Consider the following 14,471-nt stretch of genomic DNA (forward strand, 5'->3'; position numbering starts at 1 on the left):
TGAAGAAGGTGAACAAGTTGATCTCACAACTCTCTTTCACCTCTAAGGGCTCTCAGGGTTTAAAAGGAGAGAAAAAAAAGGAGGTTGATTAAGCCAACCAAAGTTTCTGATTTCTCCATAAAGTGTCTGGCAGTAAGTGGGAAATGGAAAGGGAGCATTCACCTATGCAGTGACTCATTTTCAACCCTTACAATAACTGCACCACTAGGGAATTTTTTTTCTCTCCTGGCTATGGCTAGTGTCAGACTCATGACTTAAACCTCATCATGGGGCTGGCACCAGATCCAAGGTCATCCCACCCGCTCCTCTGTTTCTCAGCAGGATTGTCATTTTTAATCTGTGTGCGGATTAAAGGTCTCCTTTTTGTGCTTGTCTCTACTTGTACTGGGAAAAAACACCTAGTAGCTTGATACTGATTGATATTTGTCACATTCGTTAATCATGACCTCAGTATTTCACAGAATGAGAAAAATCACCTGGAGAGCCTTGGAGGTCATCCAGGGTAAGAGAAATGCAAAACACAAGCAGAGGACCAATTTTTAAGACAGCAGAATAATGTTCTACATATACCCCTTTAATAAGTCTTTTTTTTTTGTAGCTGCCTTCATATATATTCTTTCAAGGTAATCGTAAGTGCTCAGTGAGAGCGTGTAAATAAAAATCTTCTATCCTAGAGTGCTAGGTAACTAAGCTAAAACTAAAGTAAACAAACTCAGTAGGCATCACATATGCAAGCGAGCGAGGTCCCATAAATCACCATGTCTGGGTATCAGGATTTCAAAGGCACACTCTGTAAGCTTTCTCCCAGGCCTGTTGATTCAAGCTCCAATTGCACTGGGTTACCTATATGGAAGCATATAAAGTTAACCTTTTAAGTTTAAAAATAGTTCCAGTTCTCATCCTTACTAAAGATAGGCTCCAGTAACTACCATGCGTATGACCCACTATGTACTTGGCGTAAGTTTTCTCTTTTAATTTTCACAACAGTCTTGTGAGGTAGACAATGATTGGTTCTGAATTCTGGAGAAAAGAAGAAGCTCAGAGTGATTGAAATAATTTACTTATTCAAGGTCACAACTCTAGGGTAGGGCAGATTTGCAGCCAAAAAATGAACTGCTATGTTTATCAGAATTTAAGACCTTTCAAGAAGAATCCAGGGGGAAAAAAAAGATTTGCTTTGGTTCCATTTTACTTTTCTACTATCCAATTATACCTTAGGATTCATGGCAGTGAATCAGCCTACATTTAGTTATTTAGTACAAGACTTGAACATGAGCTTACTGGGTAAGAGTAGGTGTTCTACCACTTAAGCCATGCTCCCAGATCCCAGCCTATAATATACTTTATTTTGATGCAGTCTCTTCTATCCTTTTGCAATGTGCATTTTGCTGTTCCACAGCCCATCCACAGCAATTCCTCACTCACAGGCAGTGTATTCCTCAAGGGATGGCCCAGTCACTGGATTAAGTAACCCACCCATGCTGCTAACTGGGCCACGTGACTCAAAGAGGCGACAGGTGAAGGAGACATCAGCTATGAGGGCTTTAGCCACACACAAAATACATGATGACAATAAATCTCCCCTCCAGTCAGCCCCATCCCTCCCTCCCACATCAGCACAGCTGACTACCCTCCCTTAAACATTCACACCCTCTGGCTGACCCATCTGGGATTTCTTCTAACTTCAAGGCTGTCCCTAAAACTCCTGACAACCACATTTCACTACATGAGCCTCTGAGGTGGAATGAGGGCAGGAATTGCTAAGTTTGCCTGCAGCAAAGGAAAACCCACTCCAAGGCCAGCCCAAGGCAGATTTGTCCCTCCTCACACCCCTCCTCCCCTTCCTCATTCACACTTCTAATACACTGTGCTTTCAGCTTCCTTTCCTGAAGTCTTTTCTTCAATCTGCTCACCTTTCACTCTTTCCATTCTGTGCCTACTAGAAAACAACCATCAAAGCTGTTAAAAAAAAAAAAAAAGTCCTAAACCTGCTAAACTTTCTGAGAGTAGATGGCATAATTGCCCTCTTCACCATGAGGAAGGTTTGATCCCACCCCACCCCCAAATCCTCTGCCAGCTTGGTTCCCATCTCAGATCTGTTTTAGTTACTTGGCTCTGGTCAGCTCACCCAGCCCATTGCTCTTCTTATAGGAGTGCCAATGTTAGGTTGGCTCTCAAACTAACCTGCTGTGTCACCATCATACTTGTCCTACTCCAAGAGTCTGGTGAGGCTTGCTCCCACCTGACATGGGAGAGACGTCAAAACAAGATGTACTAGAGGAGTCTACTCTAGGAATTCGATTTTGCTGAAATTGCTCTTGTTCTATACATCTAAACTATTAATTCCTTTCATTTTCATCACAGCAAATTATTGAAACTGACATTAAAAAGATATAAGGGGAGAGGTGATTAGTTAACCAAAATGATCAAGAGAAAAGAACTAGTCAGAATTCCTGACTACTTAACGTGTACTAAATGAATATATATGTATGTGTACATGAATATATTTTGAAAATACAGCCTGTCAACAAATACTTGTTCTTTTATCTCTTCACAGTCTCCTAATGCTACAACCAGAAAAATAATTACCCTTATACCATCAAAAAGCACATGGAGAGCCTGGCACTAGTAACTGATGCTTGTAATTGTAGCTACTCAGAAGGCTGGTATTTGAGGATCATAGTTCAAAGCCAGCCCAGGAAGGAAAGACCATGAGGCACTTATGAGACTCCAATTAGCAGACGAAAAAAAAGTGAAGCAATGGCTCAAGTGGTAGAATGTCAGCATTATGTGAAAAAGCCAATGAAGAGTAAAAGGTCCTAAATTCAAGTCAAAGGTGGAGGAAAAAGGAAAAGTAAGGTGGGAGAAGGGAAGAAGAAAGAGGGAAAAAGAAAAAGAAGAAACAATTAAGTCTTAAAGGAAAAAAGTAACTTTTCCATTGAATTATACTTTTCAAATGACACATTAATATAGGGATTAGTGATTCAGTCTGTAATAATGGAACCTCTGTCTTTTCTTCAATGTATTATTTAATACTAGCTAGAAAAGTTAAAATTTAAGCAAAACACTTTCACAGGAGAAAATAAATTAATCTTTTTCTTGATCCATAGTAAAGAAATAAGACTAATTTTAGTATAGGGCTTTTTATGATCTATCAAAACACATAAATATACAACATAAAAACATTAAAATTATAAAATAGTCTATATGGTAAATGAACAAACAAGTCTCAATGAACACTAACTCTTACAGAGCTATACGATATTGAGAATATAAAACTATAAAAAGGAAGAACAGAAGATCAACATATATATCTAAATATTGTTGATTTGTTTCATTTTTATCACAGCAAATTGTTGAAACTGATAAGAAAAAGACATAAGGATAGGTGGTAGTTAACAACAAATAAACAGAAAGAAAGAAATGAGTTACTAAGCATTGACTATTTAATCTATGCCAGGCATTGAGCAAAGTTCTAAAAATCATCTCCCCAAACCCATTTTAATTTATTAAAATATTCTTGTAATAACATCTAAGCTTAACTTTTGTAAAATGGGGTTTCCTTGCAAATAAGGAATGAATCCAATACCTATTTAAAGTATTCCTGAAAGAGCTCTTTATTTTTTTTTAATTTAATTTAATTTTATTTGAGAGCATACTGTACAGAGGGGTTACAATTACATTGGCAGGATAATGCATACATTTCTTACCAAGCATTGCAGCCTCCTCCTTTGTTTACCCTTCACCTCCCTTCCCAGCCTCCCCCCTCCCCCCCACCCAATCATACCCCCCCCCACCGACATTGTAAAGCTTGCTTTGACATGACATTTTGTAATTCTCCTTGTTGCAACAGGTCCACCTGAGGCTCTTCCAAATTTGAAGTTTATTCACTTCCTAACTTCTTGTTAGAAAGCCCATCATGCTTAAAGTTACACTTCATGTTTCCCCTAAAGCTTAAATAATCAACTAAAAGATATAAAATAGTCTTTCTTGGTCAAATAATACATTCCTTTTCTAAAACTTACAGTTGCCATAGGGTCCTATATAACATATCACTTTACATAGAAACATTCATTTCTTTGTAATTCTGTATAACTCACTATACAATTTACAATTCCTTAACAAGATCTATAACATTTTTCTATCTCTTATTTCCCACTGTAGAAAATATCTGTTCTTCCTTTTCTAATGAGTTTGGAGCATCAATGGAAAACAGGTTGCTATAGTCCCTCAAAATACTCTGAAGAATTTAAGATAAGGTTTAGAGTTCAGATTTAAGTCTAAAACAAAAATAAAACAACCATCTAGGTAACGTATGCTAACAAAGTATTTCATTTTCAATATTTAAGACAACCAAAATGCACAGATTGCAGTCTTGGAACTTGCCGGTTATTTTCTGAAATAAAGACGGTACACATCACTTGAACTTACTCCAATATGGCAGACACATCCTTGCCTGGTTGCTATGGATACATCACCGTCACGCCTGTGCTTTCTACTCTCCAGACCTGTTTATGACAGGCCGAGGTGTTTCCTATTATGGTGCCTATGTCTGCACAGCACACTGTTGCCAGGAATAAGTGCCAGAGGCTGCCACTACAGGGATTACGGTGCAGCAGACCAGAGATGCTGATGGGAACTCAAGTATACCTTGGGCAAAACTTCACAGAATACTGCCGAACGGGCAAAAGCCAACACACATCTTCCCAAGTTAGCAGGGAAAGCATTGATATGTCATTGGTACTGTTATTAATAAGAATGTAAACATAGAAAAGAATAATTTAAAACTGTGGTAATAGTTTTTTAAATAATGTGTTTTGCTTATGCACTATTGACTTAATTCAAATGAGATAAGACTATGCTTTCATAAACCTTCAAAGAAGTAGATTTCTATAAGTGGAATTCTTAAGAAATATTCATAATACTTGTCAATGGAAAAAAATTCTTGTTTCTTAAAAGCAAGAATTATAATGCCCACACTCTCTCAGTCTACCAAGAAATGGTATTTACCTTAGCCAACGTTATATGCTCTGTACTAACCTATGTGACCACCTACTAAATACCACATGGACACTCAACTGGGTTTAAGTTATGTGCATTATAGGAAACCTCAATGTAAATACAAAATGAAGACAAAACATGGAAAATCACAAATAAAGCCCTCTACAATTTAGAGAAAGAGCTTTATGTACAATCAAGCGAGCTGGACAAGGGAGGGATAACTGAGGTAGGACCAAATAGGCTTAGGGAGAGGCAGCAATCCAGGTAGGCCTTAGAGAATGGGTAAGATTTTTAAAATTCTAAAGATTTCAGAAGACTTGTGAAGACAGTAGAGAGTTTCCATACTCTTGTAACTTCATGTTCCCTGTGAGTAATATTTTACACTAGCATGGTATACTATTATTGAACCTATAGTGATACACTATAAACTGAGAGTGTACATTCACTTGTCATTCGTTCTAAGTTTCTTAGATTTTTTTCCCCTCTTGTTCTTGACAATCTAGGCACCTGTGAGGAGGACTGGCCAAATATTTTACTGAACATTTCTGGACTTCAATTTGTCTGATATTTTCCTCATGGTGAGACTGGGGGGGTGCTATGTTCTGGATATGAAAATCACAGACAGAAAGTGCCATTTTCATGAGAAGTTATCAAGAGTACATGCTGTCAACACAACTCACCATCACCAATGTTGACATTGATAACTTGGCTAAGGCAGTGTGTGACCCGTTTCTAACTTTAGAATTACTCTTTATACCACATTTCCATATCATACATAGCACTTGGAAGGAAATAAACACACAACTCAGAGTTGTGAAGTTGTGGATTGCAGAATTATGTCCTCCCTCTTTATAGGCAGAGTATCTATAGGAATTATTTGAAATTCCCCCTACACTGTCTCCTCTCCACAATTTAATTATTTATTTACCCAATTACAATGTAGACTTGTGGATATCTGTTTGATACACAGGGCCATAGTCTAATACCACACCATTTTCTTGTTCAAACTGTTCCAGCTTCAGCCACTGGAAGGTCTTTCTGTTTGCTCTTGCATCAGTCTATTACATCTTCCTCAGGGTAGTAGATCTCTTTGATTTCATCCTTACTTTCTGGTACTAGAAGATGATCTGGGCTCATTTGGTGTATTTCCTGGTCAAGTCCCTAAAATCAACTGGTTCCTTTTGCTGGAGAATAGTATTAGAAACACTGGTGTAGGTGCTGCATGATGCTGGGGGTGGTTGTTTCTAGGCCCTCTCAGTTTGACATAGCAAGAAAATACTTTTGCTATACTGGATGGTTAAGATGTTTGGAAGTAGAATGGATAACTATGTTCTGAATATACTGTCTGAACATTAAGCTCTAAATCCATAGATCACTCTCTCTGAAGAATGAATATCTGATGAATGGGGGATTCCTGCCAAAGAAATTTGTCATTTTCTTCTCCATTCGTGAAGGCAGAGAAAGAAAACTATAGATTCTTTTAATGAAATAAAGTTTTCTAACAAAAAAATTCTCAATATTCTTTTTTGCTGTTAAGTCCAAAATTAAGTTGGAAAGAATGTCTAGTGCCCATATGAGTTTAGTAAAATTCTCTAAGGTGGCCTATAGATGAATGATTTCTCATAGTGTCATATATTAGTTTAAATGCATATTATAAAAATATAACTGGAACCTAAAACTCATATAATTGTTTAATTCAAGCAACTGCTTTAAATTAAACCTTTTGAAATACGAAAGCTCACAAAAATAATAAAAATAAAACGAATTCAGACTATAATCTCTTACAGGTTAAAAATAAGGAATGTTAATTTTACATCAGAAGCATATAGGACACGGAGTTTTGTTAATCTTGCTTTCTGTGTATATTCCAGATATGGGAGCACATCAAAGTTATGGAACACACAGTAGGTGCTCTGCACCAAACTGGGCTTTGCATACATTACAGATAATGTTCTTACAGTATTTCAGTTTTATTTCCCCTTTTGTTATTCCTGTCTATAAGTAAGTGAAGAAATCAAGCTTCATAACTATAAGGTGGGAAACAGCAGAGCTGTAATATGTAATTAAGTTAGCCTGGCAACAAGCATCTGTGTTTTTTCTACCTTGTGGTGCTTCTGTAAGCATCCATACAGCTTACTCAAATCCAGGCAGTATACATCCTCATCTTGGTTGCAAGTTATATACATAAAATCATCCTTCTTATGTATTTTCCAGCCTACTGATATCCTCCTTAGGTACAAATACAGCACACCAAAATGAAACCAAAAGCTTAGAATATTAATAAAACAAATTATGTTCTAAGAGTGAAAGATTACAAGCTTATCAATTCTTTGACTAGTACCCAATGCATCTGATTTTCTAACACAGTGCAATTTTTTGTTGTTCAACAAAACTGTCCAGGCTTAACCCCCAACTCTGTTAGTGAAGAAAAAAAGTCACTCGAAACACTCAAAACAAGTGTGAATATTAAAATAACAAAAATAATGTCTTTTTTCCATTTTCTAAAAAGAACTCTTATTAATTCTGCCAATAAGAACTATCATGACAAGTACCACTACAGAACTACTGCCCTGCTCGAGTTAAAACAGACCTTATTAATGTACAGTTTGGAGTTGGTTTCTCTTTAAACAGGACAAGTAAAACCAAACTCTACAGATTTTATAGGACAACTGAAAAATCTTGATGCAATTCACAGCTACCCTACGTTTGTATCGTAAGTACCAGACTGCCTCAGAAACCCTCTTAAATGCTGCAAAAGTATTACCTGTCACCCTTGCTACTTGGAAAAAGAAGATTGTTTTAGTCCATCTATAATTTTGGTAAAAATACCATTTTATTATGGCAAAGGCTAATGCTTCAAAATTCTTTTTAGGTAAACCTTTTCCACTTGAGCCATATTCCCTAGCCATGATTTTTTTTCATAAAGAGGAAAAAATTCATAATGTTCTCAAAAGTTACCATGTCTCTATAAATTAACACTAAAAACTGAAAGCATTTTTCAGTAATAGTTAATTAAATATAGAATCATAAAAATAAAATTTTTAATAATCATATGTTTCTGATCAAATGCTACTGACACTGACTCTTGACACAGGAACAGACCTCATGCCAACAAAAACATTTCTGTCTTCTTTTAGTCCTTAGTGTCCTGCTAAGTTAAAGTTAAGTACCTTTACATCCAATGAAAAATAATATTTCCATTAAGTGTTTTCCTTTTTCTGTTACTACTTAAAAGCAAAGAAAGCTGCTTCTCTTAACAGTGATTCTAGAAACAAAGTTTACAAATCTTTCATGTTTACTTAGGTAAACATACTTACAATGTAGCTTATAGCTAAATCTTTCTTCAATCTACCTTTATAAGTGGATGAAAAATCAGAGCTCTAACTCTAAATGACAATAATTCTAGTTTAAATAGCTATATTTTTGAAGGTTTTCCTTCATTTATTGACTGTAATAATACCATTTTCTCAGTTTTGATCATTTAATGCAGAAAACTTCTATTTTTGTCCTATAAATTCAAATCCCTATTCCAACTAACTTAAATTTCTTTCTAAGCAAAGGCTCCACATTTATTGCTATTTTGAGTTATCTTGGACGTGGTCATTGCTGAAATAACTTAATACTGAACTACTTTTACAAATATCCTGTATGTCTTCCTGCGTCCCTCTTGCCTAGAAGAAAATATATCAGCAGTCATAGAAAGTTTCAGTCTGCGCTATGTATTGACACGTTCAAGGCAGCAGGGGGAGCAGCCACAAAAAGAACACAAAAGGCCTCTCCAGAAACTAATTTATAGTCAAGAGAAACAAACTAGAGATGGTTGCTAAAAACCAAAGGGACAAGTTCTGTGAAGAAGTCATAACTACATTTCCAAAGCTGGCCTAAGTACATTTGGAATGAACTGTAGAAAACCCTTACGTCTTTTCAGAAAGATGCTTGAATTGTCACTTTAAGACAGGTCTTCCGGCTTGAAGCCAAATGGCAATGTCAAGTCTGGAACTGGCCCCAGAATTAGAGAGTAAATACAACCTCCATTTTCATTCTAGTATGCTATAGGAAGAACTCAACATGAAATTGTGTTCTCCTTCAAACATCACTGCACTTACGACGGTGAAATGTGTATAATTAGGTCACAAGACTATTAAGTAGCAGGGTTCCAGAACATGATCTTTGAAAGTCCTGAGGCCCAGACTTCTGTCCTAACCTCCTTACCACCCCCTCCCATCCTCAATGCATTTCCACATAAGAAAAACAAACAACATAAACCCATTCTACATTTACTTATTTTAGTTTAGAAAAAAAGTAGCTTTGCAAAATCTGTACAAAAGAGTGGAAAAGTACCTACCACTTATATGTTCTAATGGTTAATAAGGGCTGTGTTTTCAGTTTGCAGCAAGATAGAAAAGCATTTAGTTCTTCGGTATGGAATCCTAAAGTTGAATTTCTGAAAGGTCTAAATGTCTAATCTGAACTTCAAAATTCCAAGTAATTTAGGCTACACGAAATTTAAAAACAGTTATTAAGAATTACCAAAAAAAATCTATGAAACACATCTACCATAATTACACCTGAATGGTAAACAGCCATAAAAAATAAATGCCATTGCTTTAGCCAAATGGGCAATCAATAAAGTTTGACCCAAACCCTGGAACTCTTATACTGACCTTTCAATATTGCTATTAATATGCCCATGCTACGTAAAGGAAACTGAAGCTCAAGAAGTTTACATCATTTCTCTAACGTAACTGAGCTAGCAAGGAACAAAAACAGGATTGAACATCTAGGTCTGTGTGCCTTCAAAGCTTTGAAGCCATACTAAAATTGCCCTCAATTGTAGCAATGAGGTTCCAGAGGAAATCTGTACAAATCTTAGGCAGATTAATGTACTTATGAGGGTAAATGCTGTAGATTTAATCACTCAAATTAAATACCATCTGGAATCTCTTACTCCATTTGGTCCAAGCATCCTACATGTGTGACAACCAATCCTGGCCTTGGCCAAGAAGACAATAATTTTCCTGTCTCAGTACCATCAACAAACAGCAGTTATATAGTATTACACACATACATAAAATATAGCCAGCTGCTTCTAAAGCATCATTTTAAAACTGTTTTAGATTCCTCTTGTGTTTAAGCAAATGTAAACATTATTTACTAACACAGTCAAGTGGGCCTGAGGGGCCAGTTATCTCCCAACACCCAAGACCATGTCCATAATAAATACTATTAACGATCACTTGAACTGCTGATTTCTTACTCACCCTTTAATTGTGCTTGTTTAACCTATTAGCATAAAAATACCTTAAAATCTCCAGAGAGTGAAAAAACAGAAAAATATCCTCATTTTTTTTCCGAAGGCAAAAGAGAATAAGCTGAAAATGTTGATAGATTAAAAATGTCAACAGCAGTAGGACCATTTATCAAAAGGCAATGTTTCCGACTTAATTTAGTCAGACTCAAGAGAAGTCAAACAGCTGAGCGATGTGTCAATTAAGCCATACATTGCAGTCCAAACTGAAGGGAGAATGTTACTCACAGGGACCTGCAGCTCCATTTCAACTCAGTTTATAGCTCTAGTGGAGGTGGCTTATTCGTGCCCTTGTTATCAAGCAGAAAGGGTAACTTTGCAACCTTCACCAAGGGCTTTTCTTCTTTCTAGGCTAATCCTTTGCCATCCCTAAAATGTCAGGTAAGTGGAACACTAATTTTGAAATGAATGTTTTTTTCAAAGAATGAATGGCCTAGACATTGAAAGCTTAAAGAACAGCTTCAGCTGAGCTGAACTTCGTTTTAAAAATAAGTGTTATATCAATAATCTTTCAACCACAACACATATACACAGCTAGAATGATTACCTTTTGAAGCAAAAAGAAAACTTTCTTTTACTTGACACACATTTCACTTCAACCAAATAAACCTCACATACTAATCCTGTAACAGTTAACTCAATTTTAAAATCCCTCTCTTATTTGTTGTCCTGAAAGAAAAGTATTATTTTGATCAATTATTATGACCTACAATGTTTTAAACAGAGTACAGACATAAATTACTTCATGGTTGAAGTCATTTAACAAAAATTATTAGCTCTCACATCAATTATTAAACTCAAAACAGGTTTTATCATTAAAAAGGTGGATTTTTAGGTAAAGCAACTATAGCTGCTTAGATCCATTTAGCTGAAAACGTCCTGTAAAAAATTATCCTGAAAAGTAAACTAATACATACACTGACTGGGTGTACTGGGATTTTGTTCTGCCTTTGACCACACAATATCAGACAAGAGACTTAAGAACTCAGCTCACTGACAAAAGTCACAACCAACATTTAGGACCCTGGAGATATGCAACATATATCTACTCCTGATATGAATTAAATTGTTTAAAAGAGATTTATGTTCTATAAAAATAAGAACTAGTCAAATGAGTGATATCTAATGTTATGCAGCGTCTTCTAGTCAGAACACAATAACCATTCTAATAAGGAGCCAGGCCAAAATCACAAATAAAGCCCAAATGATGGAAAGAGAAGAGAAGAGAAAGAAGAGAAGAGAAGAGAAGAGAAAAGAGAAGAGAAGAGAAGAGAAGAGAAGAGAAGAGAAGAGAAGAGAAGAGAAGAGAAGAGAAGAGAAGAGAAGAGAAGAGGGGAAGAAAAACCATGAATCTTAATTTCATCACCGGTGTACACAGGGGCAGGTCGGCACCCACTGGCAGTGTATCTGGGGGACCTTTTTTATTTGTTTGAAGCCAGCCAACTTTTCAATACAACAATGGTACCTACACAAGCAACATTAACAGACAAAACAATCAAGTGGTTGACATGCTGTGGCATTTTGGAAAAATGGTGGGATAAAAAACTCTAATAATTATGTTTGGGTGTGTGAGAGGTGGAAGGAGAGAGGGAGGGAGTGAAAGAGGAAGGAGGGAGGGGGGAAGAGAGGGGGAAGGAAGGAAGGAAGGAGAGAAGGAAGGAAAGAATGAAGGCAGGAAGAGAAGAAAGTAAGGAAGGAAGGAAAGAAGGAAGGAAGGAAGGAGAGAGAGAGAGAGAGAAGGAAGGTAGGAAGAGAAGGAAGGAAGGAAAGAAGGAAGCAAGCAAGCAAGCAATGAAGGAAGGAAGGAAGAAAGGAAGGAAAGAAGGAAAGAAAGACATTCCAAGACAAATGGCATAACCTTCCTGACCTTGTAAATAGGTGGCCCCAAATACCCAAGTATCTTTAAGAGGTAACTATGTCTAACTGCCACACAATAGTAGTACTTAAGAGTGGAACCCCTCAGCCATCTGTATCCAACATGCAGATGGCTTCTTTCCCATCCCCTTAGCCAATGAGTCATTAAAAACATAATACCCATTAATTTTTTGCATAACTAAAGACAAAAAGAAAAAAGAATCTCTCTTTCTCACACACACACAGACATGTGTGCGAGCGCGCGCACACACACACACACACACACACAGAAACAATGCAGCAAGACTGAAATGCTCTACCTTGCTTTCCAGGCTATTTTAAAGCTGTCTCACGCTGAAGGTTACTTTCTCAGCCCCCAAACTCCACGAACTGCCAAGACCAGCATCTTGGCACATATGCCACAAATGTCCAGCTGAAGCCTGCTGCTAACTAAATGATCCCAGAAACCTGGACCTGTGTTCCAGTACCTAAGGAAACCAAGGTAATGATCAAAGTGAACCCTTCATACTTTGTTGACGTTTCCTGTGCATGTGTATGGAGAACAGAACACACACACAAGCTTGGTTCTTATAGGGTGCCCAGACAATTAGGTAAGTGAGGGGTGAGGTTCCAAGTTCAATGAACTTTTCAGAGTCTGGGCGTAGTAGGTAGGCGGGTGGACACGAGTGATTTCAGTGTCATCCTGCAACATTTATTTCCAACCGGCCAGCCAGGAATCCCAGGGGATTCCTTTAACTGTGCCACACCACCAGACCCTACTGGGTTTCTGCTTCAAGGGCACAGTGTCACTTAGGAACTTGTGTCCTGGGGACACTTAATCAAACTCTGTCAAAGTTGCTTTTGCAAAAATGAATACATAAATAAAAGGTGTGATTTATCTAGAATGTGCAGAAGAGAAAAGGAAGGCATGGAAACAGGACTGTGTCTCCAGGCAGCAAAACTGCTCACATGAACTAAGCGTGACGAATGTCCCCATGTATTTCCCGGGGCCACATGGAGACTGCTGCCTTGTGGGGTGTGGGAATCACCAGCCCTGGGGGGGTAGGGAGGGGGTAAAATGGGTGACAGCCAAGCAGGGGCTTACCTTATTGGAGGCCATCTCACTGACGGAGTGCCTGGTCTGCAGGGTCTCTAGCTGGTCCAGACACCAGTCCAGCTCCTCCAGGGTCTCGCTGGCCAGTTTCTGGTAGGCCTCCTCTGCGAAGAGATAGGGAAAGGGGAACTCAGTTCTCAAGCGCTTCACGGGGCCGCCAGCGAGTTCAAAGGGGGCCATCCTGCCATACCCCGCCATGCTCGGATGCCCGGTGCCCGCACATGAGGGCTGCTCCTTCATATTGCCGAGCCTGGCAGCGCGCTGGGGGCCGAGGCTCTGCTCTGGGGGCAGCGGCGGGGTTCGAGAAGGTAAGGTTGCTCCAGCTTGGCGTCACCGATCGGCCTCCAGGGAGGGCGCGCAGAAGTGCGATAAGCCAACTTTTACACCGGGGACTCAAGGCGGAATAAGCACGAGATGACTTTTTTTTGTTGTTGTTTTTGGATGGCGAGGCAGGGTGCCGATCCAAGTCCTGGGATCTCCACGCTGGAGGATGGCGAAGGGGCGGTGCGCGCGCGCGTGCGCCGGGTCCCCGCCCCGCAGAGCCGCGTCCGCACGGCCGCTCGTCGCCCGGCCGGGTCTCCTGGATGCGCAACCTAGAGCCTCAGGGTTTGTGTCGGAGGGGGTGGGGTGGGGGAGCGCGCCCCAATCCCGCCCCTCCGGGGCCGGAGGAGGCTTCCACCGCTGCGCTCGAAACGAATGAATCAGCCGGGGCCGGGTGCGCGGCCACCACGTTTCCTGTTTTCTTTCTCAAGTCCTCAGGCGGTGGGCGCAACACAGTTCCCAGGACCAGGCTTTCCGGGAACACTCCCCCCTCACGCCCCCCACACCCCCTGGGCGCTGTCGGGCTCCTCCCTTACACGAAGATTCCAAATTGCACCATCCCGTCGGTGCCACCCGCTGCGTCCTAGCCCGCAGCCCCGCCGCCCCGCCGCCGTGCCATCGCCCCCCTGAGCAGCCCCGCCAGCCGGGGCCGCTCCGCGCTCGCTTTGAAGCGCCAGCAAGCCGGGGAGGCAGGCGCGCGGGCTCCAGCAGCGTGTGTCTGCAGGGCTGCTGTGGGGCTGGTCGGAAGGAGGAGAGCGGAGGAAAACCCGGCGTGGAGCGCATCCGCAGCCCGCTGCCCGCCCGGGGTCGCGCCCAACGCGGGGCTCAGGCGGGGCTCCGGAGGGACCCTGCGCGCAGGCGCGTGCGGACGCG

At 39.9% G+C, this 14,471-nt stretch overlaps 1 protein-coding gene across 12 annotated transcripts in view; it reads right to left on the minus strand.

Moving 5' to 3' along the window:
* Pde4d (phosphodiesterase 4D) overlaps positions 1 to 14,471 on the minus strand; it is a 1,379,127-nt gene that overhangs the window by 41,807 nt on the left and 1,322,849 nt on the right. For 10 of the 12 annotated variants that reach the window (XM_070041218.1, XM_070041216.1, XM_070041220.1 and 7 more), the window contains one exon: positions 13,269 to 13,381. In XM_070041218.1, coding sequence (XP_069897319.1) covers positions 13,269 to 13,381 — 113 coding nt within the window. Of the gene's footprint in view, positions 1 to 12,483; positions 12,639 to 13,268; positions 13,382 to 13,467; positions 14,066 to 14,471 lie in introns of those variants that run through there. The other 2 variants (XM_070041229.1, XM_070041230.1) reach the window with 2 other exon arrangements.

This window comes from Dipodomys merriami, unplaced genomic scaffold (assembly GCF_024711535.1).
Source record: "Dipodomys merriami isolate MVZ:Mamm:240054 unplaced genomic scaffold, mDipMer1.0.p SCAF_30, whole genome shotgun sequence".
Taxonomy (NCBI): domain Eukaryota; kingdom Metazoa; phylum Chordata; class Mammalia; order Rodentia; family Heteromyidae; genus Dipodomys; species Dipodomys merriami.